General features: G+C 42.8%; 1 protein-coding gene across 1 annotated transcript in view; it reads left to right on the top strand.

The window, feature by feature from the left end:
* The first annotated feature begins 8,656 nt into the window (after positions 1-8,656).
* LOC146577963 (protein NLRC3-like) overlaps positions 8,657-17,495 on the top strand; it is a 30,198-nt gene continuing 21,359 nt past the window's right edge. Inside the window, exons 1-2 of the mRNA XM_085268464.1 lie at positions 8,657-8,751; positions 15,653-15,903. Coding sequence (XP_085124590.1) covers positions 15,660-15,903 — 244 coding nt within the window. The 5' untranslated portion in view covers positions 8,657-8,751; positions 15,653-15,659. The remainder of the gene's footprint in view (positions 8,752-15,652; positions 15,904-17,495) is intronic.

Genomic DNA, 17,495 nt, shown 5'->3' with positions numbered 1-17,495 from the left:
AGAATAGAATAGAGTAAAATAGCTTTTTATCGTCATTTACAAATACAATGAAATTTTGAGTGCTCCACACCAACTGTGCCAGGATAAAATATAAATATTAGAAAGCTCTGCTGACAATGACCCACACCCATTTTCACCCCTGGGCCGTGTGATTAGGCAGAGGATCAATAGTGGCTCCACAACCCTCTTAGGGACACTCCCAACAGGCCTTAAAAATCTGGGACTCTCCACCAAATGTTCTCAGAAATGAAGAAGCTTCTCGGACAAAAATTAATGACGTTCAGTCTTTTCCTTCCAAGCTCCTGAGATCACCATGACCTGGGTGACTGAGAACCACAGACATCAATAAAACCACACATGAGTGATGGTAACTGGTAAATATTATCGTTTAATAAGTTGAGTTCATGTTTTTATCATTTTCCAATACTGTTCCTCTGATTCAGGATTATGTGTGTGCATTGCCGACACGGTCGTTATCATCCTACAGTCCTCTAGACACACTCAAAACTGTTAAGGGTAGCTGCACACCAGAGGTGTGAAGTATCCATACATTCATCCATCCATCAATCTTCTTCTGCTTTAACCAGGGCCAGGTAGCAGGGGCAGCAGCCTAAGCAGAAAACCCCAGACCTCCCTCTCCCTAGCCACCTCCTCCAGTTTATCTGGGGGAACACCAAGGCGTTCCCAGGCCAGCTGAGAGATATAATCTCTCCAGCGTGTCCTAGATCTGCCCTGGGGGCACACAGGAGGCACCCTTGTCAGATGCCCAAACTACTTCAACTGGCTCACCCTTTAGAGGAAGCGCATTTCCGCCACTTGTATCGGCAATTTCATTCTTTCGGGCACTACCCACAGCTTGTGACCTGAGGGTAGGGACAAAGATTAACCACTAAATTGAGAGCTTTGCTTTTATGCTCAGCTCCCTCTTCACCACGATGGACCAGTGCAGCGTCCGCATCGCTGCAGCTGCAGCACCAATCCGTCTGTCGATCTCCCGCTCCCTTCTCCCATCACTCCTGAACAAGACCCCGAGATACTTGAACTCCTCCACTTGGTGCAGGAACTCGTCCCTGACCCGGAGTGGGCACTCCACCCTTTTCCAGCTGAGAACCATGGCCTCAGATTTGGAGGTGTTGATCATCATTCCCGCTGCTTGATATGTTCGAATATGGTGTTCGTTATCACCAAACTGAGGTTTGCACAGAAGTCCAATAACAAAACACCGTTCAGGTTCAGATTAAGGAGGACGTTCCTCCCAATCACGCCCCTCCAGGTCTCGCTGTCACACACGTGAGCATTGAAATTTCCCAGTAGGACGACAGAGTCTCAAGGCGAAGCAACCTTCCAGCACCCCATCTGGTGCTGGGTACTCTGAACTGCCCCTCGGCGCGTAAGCACAGATGACAATCAGGACTCATTCCCTGTTACCTGAAGGCGCAGGGAACAAACCCTCTCATCCACCGAGAAGAACCCCAACGTACAGGCAGCAAGCCGAGGCGATACCAAGATACCCACACCAGCCCGCCGCCTCTCACCAGGGGCAACTCAGACAGAGTCCAGCCCCTCTCCAGGAGACTGGGTCCAGAGCCCAAGCCATGCGTTGAGGTGCGCCTGACTATATCTAGCCGGTACCTCTTAACCTCACGCATTGACTCAGGCTCCTTGCCCGCCAGAGAGCTGACATTCCATGTCCCAATTGCCAGTCTTGGTAGCCGGGGATCAGTCCGCCAGGGCCTCTGCTCCTTCCCACAATGCACCCGACCCCTACGGCGCTTCTGGCGGGTGGTGGGCCTGCAGGAGGTTGGGCCCATGTCCCCATTTTGGGCTTTGCCCGGGCGGGCCCCATGGCCCAGACAGGGTAAACTGTTACCTCTGTGATATCCTCACAAGGGTCTTCTGAATCGCTCTTTGTCTGGTCCCTTACCCAGGACCAATCTGCCATGGGAGACCCTACCAGGGGGCAAAAGCCTCCATGCAATATAGTCCCTGGGATCCCTGGGACACACAAAACCTTCCACCACGATAAGGTAGCAATTCAAGGAGGGGAGCAGAGAAGCAATGAAGTACAAATACTTTTTTAACCCTTTAAAGCTGGTTGGAACAGGCACGCTCCGTTTTGCATAACTATTTTTAAATCCCTGTAGAACCAGAAACACGTAAGCTAGTGCAATAATTATTTTTTTTGCATATGAAACCAGAGGAGTTGTACTTACATCTTATTCCATTAGACTGTCCTCGGTCACGGTTTCCTTCCACATATAGCTTTGCAAAACTTGCATAAAAACCACTTGCAGCAACAAAAACATGTAAAAATGTAAAAAAAAAACCAAAAACGATTTTCAATTTTTTTGTGCCATTTGTGCCATTTGTGGGAGCATTTCAAGTTGCTATACAACTGTTATAGCCCATATTTTAATAATATGTATGCATTAAGTCCATAGTAATTACATAAATTTCAAAAAAGTCCAATAAACAACAAAAAAATTGAAAATCGTTTTTGTTTTTTATTACATATATTTCTACTTAGAGAAATTTAAGAGGTTTATCCCTCAAAACTTTAAATACAAAAAAGTTGCAAAAAATAGTTGACAACAACAGGAAATTTTCTTTTGAGTGTCTTCATAATTTTATTTTTGAGGCACACCAATCTTTATATACTGCGGTAAAAATGAAAATAAATATTATAATGCAAGTTTGCAAAGAAAACAGCATGTGCATCAAAATAAACTATTTAAAGCAGCGCAATTTGAGTTCTAAGCATCCCAGAAACTATTCAGAAAAGCATGAAGTCAAACATGACTTTTAAAAACACCAGTATAGCCTTGTAAGGCCTATAAGTAAAAAACTACATTTTCCGCGAAAATGACGCCACCTCCGGTTTTGGGACGGTATTGGCGGACATACAATAGTTTGCGATGACGGCTAGTCCAACTTAGGAAGTGTTACGAACAGCTGATCATATCAGCAAAGCGTGTTTCTGGAATATTATGTTTTTGTTGGTGCAAGTGGTTTTTATGCAAGTTTTGCAAAGCTATATGTGGAAGGAAACCGTGACCGAGGACAGGCTGATGGAATAAGATGTAAGTACAACTCCTCTGGTTTCATATGCAAAAAAAATAATTATTGCACTAGCTTACGTGTTTCTGGTTGTACAGGGATTTAAAAATAGTTATGCAAAACGGAGCGTGCCTGTTCCAACCAGCTTTAAAGGGTTAAAAAAGTATTTGTACTTCATTGCTTCTCTGCTCCCCTCCTTGAATTGCTACCTTATCGTGGTGGAAGGTTTTGTGTGTCCCAGGGATCCCAGGGACTATATTGCATGGAGGCTTTTGCCCCCTGGTAGGGTCTCCCATGGCAGATTGGTCCTGGGTAAGGGACCAGACAAAGAGCGATTCAGAAGACCCTTGTGAGGATATCACAGAGGTAACAGTTTACCCTGTCTGGGCCATGGGGCCCGCCCGGGCAAAGCCCAAAATGGGGACATGGGCCCAACCTCCTGCAGGCCCACCACCCGCCAGAAGCGCCGTAGGGGTCGGGTGCATTGTGGGAAGGAGCAGAGGCCCTGGCGGACTGATCCCCGGCTACCAAGACTGGCAATTGGGACATGGAATGTCAGCTCTCTGGCGGGCAAGGAGCCTGAGTCAATGCGTGAGGTTAAGAGGTACCGGCTAGATATAGTCAGGCGCACCTCAACGCATGGCTTGGGCTCTGGACCCAGTCTCCTGGAGAGGGGCTGGACTCTGTCTGAGTTGCCCCTGGTGAGAGGCGGCGGGCTGGTGTGGGTATCTTGGTATCGCCTCGGCTTGCTGCCTGTACGTTGGGGTTCTTCTCGGTGGATGAGAGGGTTTGTTCCCTGCGCCTTCAGGTAACAGGGAATGAGTCCTGATTGTCATCTGTGCTTACGCGCCGAGGGGCAGTTCAGAGTACCCAGCACCAGATGGGGTGCTGGAAGGTTGCTTCGCCTTGAGACTCTGTCGTCCTACTGGGAAATTTCAATGCTCACGTGTGTGACAGCGAGACCTGGAGGGGCGTGATTGGGAGGAACGTCCTCCTTAATCTGAACCTGAACGGTGTTTTGTTATTGGACTTCTGTGCAAACCTCAGTTTGGTGATAACGAACACCATATTCGAACATGTCAAGCAGCGGGAATGATGATCAACACCTCCAAATCTGAGGCCATGGTTCTCAGCCGGAAAAGGGTGGAGTGCCCACTCCGGGTCAGGGACGAGTTCCTGCACCAAGTGGAGGAGTTCAAGTATCTCGGGGTCTTGTTCAGGAGTGATGGGAGAAGGGAGCGGGAGATCGACAGACGGATTGGTGCTGCAGCTGCAGCGATGCGGACGCTGCACTGGTCCATCGTGGTGAAGAGGGAGCTGAGCATAAAAGCAAAGCTCTCAATTTAGTGGTTAATCTTTGTCCCTACCCTCAGGTCACAAGCTGTGGGTAGTGCCCGAAAGAATGAAATTGCCGATACAAGTGGCGGAAATGCGCTTCCTCTAAAGGGTGAGCCAGTTGAAGTAGTTTGGGCATCTGACAAGGGTGCCTCCTGTGTGCCCCCAGGGCAGATCTAGGACACGCTGGAGAGATTATATCTCTCAGCTGGCCTGGGAACGCCTTGGTGTTCCCCCAGATAAACTGGAGGAGGTGGCTAGGGAGAGGGAGGTCTGGGGTTTTCTGCTTAGGCTGCTGCCCCTGCAACCTGGCCCTGGTTAAAGCAGAAGAAGATTGATGGATGGATGAATGTATGGATACTTCACACCTCTGGTGTGCAGCTACCCTTAACAGTTTTGAGTGTGTCTAGAGGACTGTAGGATGATAACGACCGTGTCGGCAATGCACACACATAATCCTGAATCAGAGGAACAGTATTGGAAAATGATAAAAACATGAACTCAACTTATTAAACGATAATATTTACCAGTTACCATCACTCATGTGTGGTTTTATTGATGTCTGTGGTTCTCAGTCACCCAGGTCATGGTGATCTCAGGAGCTTGGAAGGAAAAGACTGAACGTCATTAATTTTTGTCTGAGAAGCTTCTTCATTTCTGAGAACATTTGGTGGAGAGTCCCAGATTTTTAAGGCCTGTTGGGAGTGTCCCTAAGAGGGTTGTGGAGCCACTATTGATCCTCTGCCTAATCACACGGCCCAGGGGTGAAAATGGGTGTGGGTCATTGTCAGCAGAGCTTTCTAATATTTATATTTTATCCTGGCACAGTTGGTGTGGAGCACTCAAAATTTCATTGTATTTGTAAATGACGATAAAAAGCTATTTTACTCTATTCTATTCTTTCTCAGATCTTTAAGGACACACTGCACACCATTTTGAGACATGCCAAGTTTTCAGCTAATCACCTTTTTGCACCAACAAGTTGAGCAAGCCACGTAGTCTGAAAGGAGCCTGAGGAGTGATACTTGACTGTCACTCATGCAGGGGTTAAAGCTGAGAAGCCTGGAGCTGTAACTGAACATTCTTCTGCTCATTCAGGTTTTGCAGAAACTCCCAGGATAGATAAAGAGGAATGGAAATATGTTTTAAACTATGGACAAAGTAACCCTGACACCTTTGAAAAGTCTGAATTAAAATGTGTTTAATTCAGTTTTGAAGTTAAACTCTTGGTTTGTTTTAGTCTTTTTACAGATCTGTTAAATAACATGTTGTTGTTGTTTCACAAAGAGCAGGGGCGCTGCCAACTGAAACTGTGTTGCAGGCGGTTTCTAGTATTTCTAGTCTGAAAATTTCCTTGGAAGACTGAAAGCAGGAAACACAACCACATCAATCATCATCAAACAAAGCAGCTTTATTTCACCAGTGATTAAAGATGAATGTTATGCCTTTTGGTCAAAAGTCCGTGGTTAGTGCATAGTCTGATTAAGTTACATAAGCAAAGTGATAAATAAGTTCAAAGTTAAGAAATATTATAAGTGATTCATGCTAAAAACAGGTAAAATGTATGGGTTCAAAATTTGCTCAGAGTGAGACATCGTTATCACAAGCGATCTTTGTATTGTACGTGCGGAAATGGGAGCGAGGGAGCGCTCTGATAATTAACCTATCTTTGACGTATTTTCTCCGTTAATGCTGTGAAAAGTGCTTCGTCAGTATTAAAAGAGTGAACGAGTTCATGTACACGCTAAGAGTGCCCTACACGCTTGTACCTTGGGAAACGTTCGTCTTATTAATATGTTCAGAGATGACTTTTATATGTGTTTACATGGAGTGAACTGCGATGCTAATGTAACGCACGTGTTAAGCTAGGCTAATCAGTAAGTTTGTCATTGAGATGTGTATTAGCTAGCAATTTATTTTCACTTTCTGTATGTTTTAGTTACAAATAAGAAATAGCAAGGAGAAGCCTTGAGAGAGATAAGGCTTTAAAGGATCTTCATTAAAAGCAAGAAAAGCAAGCCTTGTGTGGAAGATCTCCTCTATTTTGTTCGCTAGCTGTCTAGCTTCACATGGTCACGTGTCGTGAGGGCAGCATAGTAAAAAGACGAACGAAAAGACGCCTACTCAGCAGGTTCAAGCATACAGAGCTACTTTAAGCAACATGAGTCTACGCTCAGGAAGAAATTACTTAAAAGACTACGCTGCCGAAGAGCTAGACGAAGTAGCCGGTGGTGAACAACAAGCAGACGTCGCCACTCAACCAGCTACAATGCAGCAACGGTCTCAGCCATTCGACACCAAGTCGCAGCAATCCAGAACATCGACAAGGCGTTCTCAAAGGACATCCTCATCAACAGCTTCTGCAGCTGCAAGGGCCTACGCCAAAGCTCAAGCAGCACGAGCTCAACTGGCCTTCACTGAAAAGGAAGCTAATGCAATGAAACAGAGAGCTGAACTCGATGCTCATCTCGCTGAAAAGGAAGCTAATGCAATGAAACAGAGAGCTGAACTGGATGCTCATCTACATGTCCTCCAGTGCCAAAAAGCAATAGCCGCAGCTGAAGCAGAGGCCTCATCCTATGAAGAAGAAGAGATTCAGAGCGGGGAGCTCTACGGAGAACTTTGTGAGGAAGCTGAGCCCATCAGTACAGTGCACCGCACTAACGAATATGTTCAACAACAATGGGAGTTACTCTACCCAGACACTCAGCACGACCCAGCACAGTCTCCTAAAGGAAATTGCAATGAAGTAGATGTACAAGAGAGTACACAAATAACTAATCCTTTTATAACCAACACTCAGACGAAAACACCACCTGTAAACAGAGAAAGGAAACAGGAGCAAACAGCGAACACATGTGTAGTCGACACGTACTGGTCCAACTCCACAAAGCACACCCCCAACCTTAACAACTGCGTACCTGAATCAAGTGAAATGCAACAGTTTGCAAAATACCTAATTCGCAAAAAACTAGTCAGCACAGGTCTTTTGCACTTTGATGACAAACCTAAAAACTATTGGGCATGGAAAACCTCATTCATCAGCGCAACCAAAGACCTAAATTTGTCTCCAAGAGAGGAATTAGACTTGCTAACAAAATGGTTGGATCCAACATCATCCGAACAGGCTAAGCGCATTCGTGCTGTACACACCCTCAATCCTGCTGCAGGTGCGAAGATGGTCTGGCAACGCCTTGAAGAGTGCTACGGCTCACCTGAGGCTATTGAGGACGCACTCTTAAAAAAGGTAGAGGACTTTCCCAAACTCACAAACAAAGACAATGTTAAGCTGCAGGAACTTAGTGACATCTTATTGGAGCCACAGTGTGCTAAACAAGATGGCGCACTCCCAGGACTTGCTTACCTGGAAACAGCTAGAGGAGTCAGGCAAATAGTGGAAAAACTTCCCTTCAACCTACAGGAAAAGTGGACAACTGTAGGAACACAGTACAAGGACACTCATCGTGTGTCATTTCCTCCTTTCTCAGTTTTCACACAATTTGTCCAGCGGCAAGCGAAAATGAGGAATGACCCAAGCTTTGCTATGTCCAAGGCCAACACCCATGTCCCTTCTCCCACAGAAAAACTGAGGTCTTATAGTCGCAAACCTACTGTGTCAGCACACAAAATGGATATTACGGCAGAGCCGGACCAGAATAATCTCAGTCCAAAGAAAATGGAGGAACCGGATCGCCAGTGCCCAATCCACAAAAAACCAAATCCACTCAAAAAGTGTAAACTCTTTAGAGACAAAACTATTGAAGAAAATGAAAAAGCGAGATAATGCAGATTTTAATGAGCAGATCAGGACCAACCTGTTCAGACCTGTGTTCATATACAACTGTCATGTTTTATATCTTTATCATTTCTGTCTGAGGCCCTGACCTCATTTTTCTTTCTTTGGTATGTTGTGCTGATTCTTTCATTATTTATCCAATAAGTATTTTTATACACATGATGGTGGGGTTTTTCTTTTTGGCTTTGCTTCACCACATTTATACAAACACTAACTCAGTGGTGGTGCAGTACTTGTACCACAACAGATCTCAAGTGCTGGATTTTGGATGTCTTCTTCCAGTGTTTGTTCACAAGTGTTTTATAAAACAGTTTTAAGTGTGTAAGTGACACTGTCCCTCCCTTTAACTGGAAACACAAACAGATCAAACCAGCTTGTTCCAAGAAGTCAACATTCAGGTTTTAGAGGCTGAGGTGGAGCCAGCTGTGCTCGACAGGAAGTTCTGAGACTTATTGTGTCAGTGTTTGCCGGTGAGGTGATCCAGCTCAGGTGAGGTGAAGTCTTCAGCTGCACTCTGTGAACTCTTGGATCTGTGAGGAGAACCAGGACTCAGCGTCACTGCTGTAAGTCTCTCTGATCAGTCAGCTTTCAATTGTCTTGGAAAGTGTTTCTGTTCAACAGGCAGCAAACATTTTCTCCTTGTTACTGCTCACTGACATCTCAGACTGCTCACTCTTTATCAGAACCACTGCAGCTCTCAGACATTAAACAGGTTCTAACAGTTTTTCAATTTTTCTTTACTGCAAATGCAAATGCAACATGTTTTTCCTTTACTTAACCAGATTCTTACTCTGGATCACATTACATTGGCCTCCAGTAACACTGTGAGGAACGTTGGAGTCATTTTTGAACAGGATGTATCCTTCAATGCCCATATTAAACAAATATGTAGGAATGCTTTCTTCCATTTGTGCAAAATCTCTAAAATTAGAAATATCCTGTCTCAGAGTGATGCTGAAAAACTAGTTCATGCATTTATTACTTCTATTATACTATATCCTCGCATGTGATTGGCCACAATATGGAGGGATTAGAGACCGGCCCACCAGGTATAATAGGAAAAGTCATAAAGCCTTTGAATGAAAACAACCGCTGTTGTGACAGTGATGTACACAGTCTTGTTGGTATATGTATGATTTCTATAGATTTGACATAAAAACTTGATACAGATAATTATTTGTTAAAAGTGAGACATTTTAAATGAGAATAAGAAAGAAAAGTATTTCTTTGTGCCCCCTTTTCCTGTTAATGCCACACCTGCCCCCCTGGCAAAACTTTGCTAGACCCGCCCCTGCACAGTTACCAGCTGTCAGCTACAAAGATGATGGGTGGTTATCTTCTGTCCCTCTGTCCTTTACCTTTTCCTTTTCTTCTGACCACCCATTGTCTTGACCATCCAGCTGATACTAGAAAGTAATATTAAATAAATTCTAACAACAACTGATCAAGTTTAAACGTGCTGCTGTTGTTTAGTGCAACATCCGCTGGTTTCCTCTTTCTGCCGCAAAGTGATAAGGAGATGAGACATCAGAAAAGCCGATGTAAGTCCCAGCAAAAGACGCAAACTCAGCAGTCTGCAACAACAGGTGATCATTGATCAGTTTCATGATTGAAGTAGCAACAGGAGAGGCAGGGGGAGAGAATGAGAGAAGAAGAGGCAGCTGTGCAGCGTAACGACAGAGTAACTCCAGCTTTGTGTCTTTGTTTCATTGTAGCTGAAGTTCGGGACAAACTGTGTTCCTTTTCAGCTCAATGCGAAATACGTAATATTTTCTCTGAATACGGGACGATTCCGTTTTTTACGGGACGTTTGGCAACTCTACTAACTAACCTTATGAATAAAATAAAGTTCACTATCAGTAACATCATAGCACCCACCCAGCTGTATAGAAACTCCGTCATGCTAGCTCACGCAGTATGAGTTATTGTAACTGACAGTAAAAAGTCAGCACAAAGAAAATAAACTGCACCTAAACTTGGTTTATATCTGACCCAGATAGACTGCAGGTCATAACTTCTTACCTGAAGTTCAGTTCACCTGACACTCAGACCAGCCACTGCCTCGGGTCTCTCCTCCTCCTGCCTCCCCTTTCCTTCATCCACCTGCTGGCCTCTGTGGAAGCTCCGCCATAGCCACCACCGAACAACTGAGTTATTTTTACAGATAGCCCAGCATCTGACCAATCCACCACCTTTCATTGTTTATGCTGTTACAAAAACGAAAAAAAAAAAAAAAACATCGGCCCATAAAAACAAAAAATCACCATCGGGCATACCGGACATATGCCTGGTATGCCCGATGGCCAGTCCAGCTATGATTGGAGCATAGCTGAGCCACTGTGTGGGAGCTGAGCAGCAAAAGGAAATTAAGTGAGGAGCTGGTTCTCGCTCAATGGGAGTCGACTCTTCTGATTCACTATAAAGGACTCTCTAAGCACGGCTGTTAGAGCTGATGCTTTTGCACACGACACATTTTCGAACATTACGTTGTGTGTCATGGATACTGTTAACTCCAAATCTCCCGACCACTATGTCAATCTGAGACAGCAAGACCGAGACAAGACCCAGGAATCCGAGACCAAGACAAGACCAAGACCAAAGTCTGTCGAGACCAAGACCACGTAAAAGTGGTCTCGAGACCGGTCTCGAGACAAGGGATGGGTACCGGTATCCGGTGCCATTTGATAGCTTGCTGCGAGACCTCACACCGAGCACATCTACTGCCGGTGTGGTGCCTGTTATCGGACCCGGAGTTAGCAACATCCCCCAAGAACCCAAAGAGTAGTTTCCTGGCCCCTAGCCCTGCCAGTTTAGCTGAAATGATGACGGATGATGATGGCAGCAGAAGCCGTTCTTCTCTGCGTGAGTAGCCTAATGTAAAGTCGTGTGTAATTTACGTTGAGTAGGCTAACCACGTTATTAAATTAATGTATGTAAGGTAAACTAGCAACACCGTCATAGTTACATGTGGGTGTCTTCTTGTTTGATAGAGTGATACCATATGCCCTATAGCTGCAAAAAAGGCTAACATTGTATCTTTTTACAAAAAAAAACAGCTAAACATGATAGGTTTTAGGACAAAGTTTGTTTTTTCCATTGTTTAACCCTTTAAGACCTACCATAGAACCAAGTCCGCCAGAGCTTACTTTATATTTTTACATGCTGTAGTGCCAGTTTTGGGAGCATTTCAAGTTGCTATACATCAATACAACTGTTATCGCCCAAATTTTAATAATATGTATGCATTAAGTCCATAGTAACTACATAAATTGCAAAAAGTGCAATAAACTACAAAAAAATTGAAAATCGTTTTTGTTTTTTTTACATAATATTATAAAGCAAATCTGCAAAGTAAACAGCATGTGCATCAAAATAAACTATTTAAAGCAGTGCAATTTGAGTTCTAAGCATCCCAGAAACTATTCAGAAAAGCATGAAGTCAAACATGACTTTTAAAAACACCAGTATAGGCTTGTAAGGCTTATAATTAAAAAAAGGCCTTACATTTAAGTAAGTAAGTACAACTCCTCTGATTTCATATGCAAAAAAAATTTTTTGCACTAGCTTACGTGTTTCTGGTTCTACAGGGATTTAAAAATAGTTATGCAAAATGGAGCGTGACCGCTCCTACCGGCTTTAAAGGGTTAAGCACCGGTTCGAGCACAGTTTAAGCATCTGCACAGTTTTAAAAGTACCGTTTTGGCACCAGTATCGGATAAAACCTAAATGATACCCATCCCTGCTCGAGACCAAGACATCCAACTCTAGTATTGGCTTCCCTTCATTGGCTTCCTCTTAAATCCAGAATTCAAAATCCTGCTCCTCACATACAAGGTCTTAAATAAGGTCTGCAGCGACACTGCAGACCACGCCCTGCCACACACATCAAACACGTAAAATAAATATTTATGCACTTTTGCATTCACTTTTTGGTTTTTATTATTTTTACTAGAGATGGACCGATCCGATATTACGTATCGGTATCGGTCCGATACTGACCTAAATTACTGGATCGGATATCAGAGAAAAATAAAAAATGTAATCCGATCCATTAAATATCACGAAAGCACCTCACAAAACTTGCAACAGTATGCATCACGTGATAGAGCGGCTGTGGCATGCGGGACCTGTCGGTGGTCTGGATAGCATGTGGAGCTTCGCTAGCAACCCGGCATTTCATCTCCGATAAAGTTATCCCCGAGAGAAGTAAAGCAAGTGTGTAAGTCCATCTCTGAATGTTTGTAAAGCATTCCTGCGTTAAGCTTAACAAGCGACTGCCTCTTCTTGCTGCTACTTCAATCATGAAACTGCTTAATGATCAGCTGATCGGCTTTTCTGTCGCCAGTCCGTCTCTCTTGTTTGTTTTTGGCCCACTTTGCACCAGAAAGAGGAAACCAGCGGCTGAACAACAGCAGCACGTTTAAGCTTGATCAGCTGTTGTTAGAATTTATTTAATATTACTTTCTACTCCAGGATCTTTTTCTACGTAGCTGACGGCTGGTAACTGTGCAGGGGCGAATCTAGCAAAGTTTAGCCAGGGGGGCCGATAGGGCATGAACAGGGAAAAGGGGGCACAAAGACAGACTTTTCTTTCTTATTCTCATTTAAAATGTCTAGCTTTTAATAAATAATTATCTGACACCCAAAGTTTTAATTTGATGTAAAATGAATAGAAGTCAATTACTGTATATAGTGACTATTAAGTCTAATATATATATACCCTAGTAAGCTATAGTACTTTTTCCTTTGGGAAGGTACCATCTGTGCAGTCTGCAATTTTGTTGAAGAAAGATGTTGAATCTATTTAATATTTCTTGAAAAATAATTGATTTCTGTGCATTTTTTTTCACACTGCATCAAATTAAGGTTGATTACGTCGATTTAGCATCATGAGGTGGAGCGTGAGGGGTGGTTCCCTATTTTTTATTTATTTATTTTTGTTGTTGCTGGGAGTTGGAACCCTATTAGTTAGGTTGCTTAATATTTACGCTAAGTACTCTTTAAAATACCAGAATAGGGAGGATGGTGTAGGTTTAAGTTTATTAGATTGATCAGTATTGCTGTACTATGAAATATTTTTTTTGTATACAGGTATAACAGAATAGCTTTAGTGTAGTTGTTGTTTTAAACTTGAGTATGAACTTATACAAAATGCAGCAAGATATTTTAAAAAACAGTTTTGTTGATTAAAAAATACTATATCGGATTCATATCGGTATCGGCAGATATCCAAATTTATGATATCGGTATCGGACATAAAAAAGTGGTATCGTGCCATCTCTAATTTTTACACAGTGTTCTGAATGATTAACAATGGTCTACAGCCAATCTTGTGTATTATTATACAAACTTTGGTTGTAAGATTCAGATAACTATTTAATAAAAGCTAAATATTTTTAATGAGAATAAGAAAGAAAAGTATTTCTTTGTGCCCCCCTCTCCCTGTTAATGCCCTACATGGAAACCCGGGCAACACTTTGCTAGATCCGCCCCTGCACAGTTACCAGCTGTCAGCTACATAGAAAAGGATCCTGGTGTTATTTGTCTCTCAGAAACTGTTCATAACTTCCCTTCAACTCATTCATGTCACCTAAAAGTTAAACCTGTTTCTCCATCACCTGTTCAGCTCTGATGATTCAGTAAGGACATCTCCTGGTTTCGACCAGCCACCTTTACAGCTGTGGCTCCAGAAAACATCAGCTGATACTAGAATTAATATCAAATAAATTCTAACAGCAGCTGATCAAGTTTAAACGTGCTGCTGTTGTTTAGCGCAACATCCGCCGGCTTCCTCTTTCTGGCACAAAGTGGGTGATAAACAAACACGAGAGAAAAGCCAATCAGCTGATCATTTATCAGTTTCATGATTGAAGTTGCAACAGGCAAGAGAATGACAGGGGAAGAGTCCGCTGTGCAGCGTAACGAGAGAATAACTCCAGCTTTGTGTCTTTTTCCATTGTAGCTGAAGTACGGGACAAACTGTGTTCCTTTTCAGCTCAATACGAAATGTGTAATATTTTCTCTGAATGCGGGACGATTCCGTTTGCACGGGACGTTTGGCAACTCTACTAACTAACCTTATGAATACAATAAAGTTCACCATCAGTAACAAAGCACGCACCCAGCTGTATAGAAAGTCTGTCATGCTAGCTAGCGCGCAGTATGACTTATTTTAACTGATTGTAAAAAGTCAGCACAACGAAAATATACATAATGTCTTACCTGACATTCAGTTCACCGGACACTCGTACCGGCGGCGCGAGAGAGAGAGAGGGGTGTGAAACGAGACAGAGAACCGCTCTCGGTGTAAGCCAGTCGCTCGGCTCCTGCATGTCCTTTCTGTCATACACCGGTGGCTAGCTGCCCTCTGTTGGAGCTCCGCGTTAGCCACCACCAAACAACTCAGTTGTTTTTGCACATCGACCAGCATCTGGACAATCCACCACCTTTCACTGTTTATACCATTACTAAAATGAATAAATGAATCATCGGCCCATAAAAACGAAACTGTGACTCCGAGTCTGTGCGAGTATTTGTGAGAGACCCGGGAGGTGAAACAAGAGAGAGAGTCGCCCTAGCTGGTGCTTTTCAGCCAAGCGCTAGCTAGCCGGCTAGCTGCCATATGGCAGCAACATCGTCAGAGCACTGTTGCTAATATGGCATGTCTTGATAAAACGAGCAGATACTTGAAGTTTACACAGCTACATTTTTGCCTGAAAATATCTTAAAAGTTTATTTTGTCACCTAGAAACATTAATAAAAGCAATATATAAAACGAAGAGGTGGGCTCCATTGTTTGACTGGCAGAGGTGAGCTATGAATTGTGGGATATGGCGGCAGAGGTGTGCTATGAATTGTGGGATATGGAGTTTTCCATCATGTCAATGGGCCAAAATTTGCACTAAAATATTAATATTTAAAAAAGTATAAAAGTCATAAACCCCAAAAGTCATAGTACACCATTCCAGATCCAGCCGCACAAAATGATATAACATTTGTGAAGCTTGTCTCAAAACTCTGGGGTGAGTTATTAAGTGTGCCTCTTGGCATAGGCACACTTAATAATTAGTTATTGTACTTAAGGCACTTCAGGTATCTGTACTTGAGTATTTTTATTTTCAGACTACTTTTTACTTTTGTTCCCTACATTTTTAAACAAATATCTGTACTTTATATTTCTTACATTTTCAAAACAAATTAATCAGATTTACTAATTCATTTCCCTCTCATTCTGTGAGACTGAATTTAAAATGCAGATAAGAAAATGAAGTGGTGGATGTATCTCTCATTTAATATAAACTTCAAGAAATTAATCAGCCAAGATCAGAAGATTCTAACTAATCCCTAACAAACATTGAAGACTGTGTAAAGAGGAATACTGACTGGATCAACTTTATGGAAAAAAAACGTACTGACTTTGATGTGTTCTTTGTTTATAAATGAGTCATTTTGTGTTTTTCACAGTTCAAAGATGGAGGAACCTGCTCAGACACAACTTCTGAAAACGCTGGGAGATTTGGGAGAAAAGGAACTGAAATATTTTAAGTGGTATCTACAGAAACCTCAGTTACTGGGCGGTTTACCAGTAATCCCAAAGACTGATCTTCAGACGGCTGATAACACAGAGACAGTGAATTTGATGATCAGCAAATACAAATTTGAAGATGCTTTGGAAGTCACAAAGAAGATTTTGGAAAAAGTCAAGACTCAAACAAGTCAGTAAGGGGTAAACAAAATAACACGAAACATGAAATTTTGGCTGAATTATGTCTTGATGCCTGCTTAATCATCCATGTAAAGAAATCCCCAAAAGGTTGATTCTGTTCATCATTCATTCTGTTCGTCATTCATCCAAGTGACTTCTTCAGTCTCAGCTGACTGCAGGTTCCCCCAATCTTATAAAGAGTACATTTGCACAAAAAATGAAACCAGCCCACTGTATGAACAATGGGCTGTGAGGTCAGTTCCTTGATCATTTATATGCAAATATAAAAGTCTCAAATTGATCAAGGAGCATTTTCCCTTTTCACGTAAATGGCCTCCTTGACTCCGCGCTCAAACCAGCGTTCCTCCCTGTCCAGGATGTTACATCCTCATCATTGAAAGAGCGTCCACTGGCCTTTAGGTGTATCCTCTTAGCCAGAGGTTGTTTGGTTTCCCTGATGTATAGATCCTGGCAATCCTCCTGCACTTAACAGTGTACACTATGTTACTCTGTTTGTGTCGGGGACCCGATTTAAAAGCCATGGAGATGCGGTGTTTAGAGAAAATGCATCTCAACTGTTCCGATACTCCTGACACATACAGGATCACTAAGCTTTTTCACTTAAGCAGCGGTTGTCCTTCTCTCCTGGATCATCCTGGAGCTTCCTTTAGGCGCCTTCTCAGCTTTGACAAATGTCCAGCTGGGATAACCACATTTACTCAGGGCCTTCTTGATGTGATGTTCTTCTGCTTCACTGGCTGCTGTGTCTGTGGTATAGATGTGAAAAGCAGCTGGTATTTTTATCTGTATTTGTATTTGTTGAGGAGGGAAAAGTATTTGTATTTGCAAATGTATTTGAATAAAATTCAAAATAGGCGTAAAAATCAGGTTTTTTTGGCGTTACACTTCTAATTAACATTATAATGTAAGTATTCTTTAATCATATCCATTATAATAATTATGGATATGCAATATTAGTTGATGTTCTTCCATAAATCCAACAATGAACATGTAAGAAGGAACGTAATTGAAAAGAAAATAACATAATAGCCTCACCCATGGTTAAACCAACAACTAATAAAATACCATTGTGAACATTATGAACTCCACCACCACCCGTCCTTGTTGGAGGACGCTGAACAGACAGGGAAACTGACTTGCAGGGGCAGAACATGGCTGTGATGATGAACTGGTGCTGGTGGGGGGGGGGGGTTGGCAGACAGCACCAGGAGAGGATGCTTTAAGTGCAGGTGATTATGCATAGCAGATGTTGTAAGATGTTTGATATCTCTGCCTCTGCTGATTTGACTTTTGCACACAATACATAACAGTTTGGTTTCATCTGCAGCGCTGAAAGTAAAAGACCCAGGGAAACTGAGTTAACCAAGATAAGATAAGATAACTTTTATCAGTTCCACACGTGGGAAATTTATTTCATCACAGCAGGAAGTGGACAGTGCAAAAGTTAGATAGCAAAAATTAGAATACAATAAGAATAAAATACTGTACACAACTGTACAGAATACATCCATCCATCCATTCACTTCCGCTTATCCTTTTCAGAGGGGCGCTGGAGCCTATCCCAGCTGTCATAGGGCGAGA

This window comes from Mchenga conophoros, linkage group LG3 (genome assembly GCF_057382185.1).
Source record: "Mchenga conophoros isolate Kocher_MC1m ecotype Shallow Benthic linkage group LG3, M_conophoros_male_GT1.1, whole genome shotgun sequence".
Taxonomy (NCBI): Eukaryota; Metazoa; Chordata; class Actinopteri; order Cichliformes; family Cichlidae; genus Mchenga; species Mchenga conophoros.
This window is presented reverse-complemented; position numbering and strand designations above follow the sequence as displayed.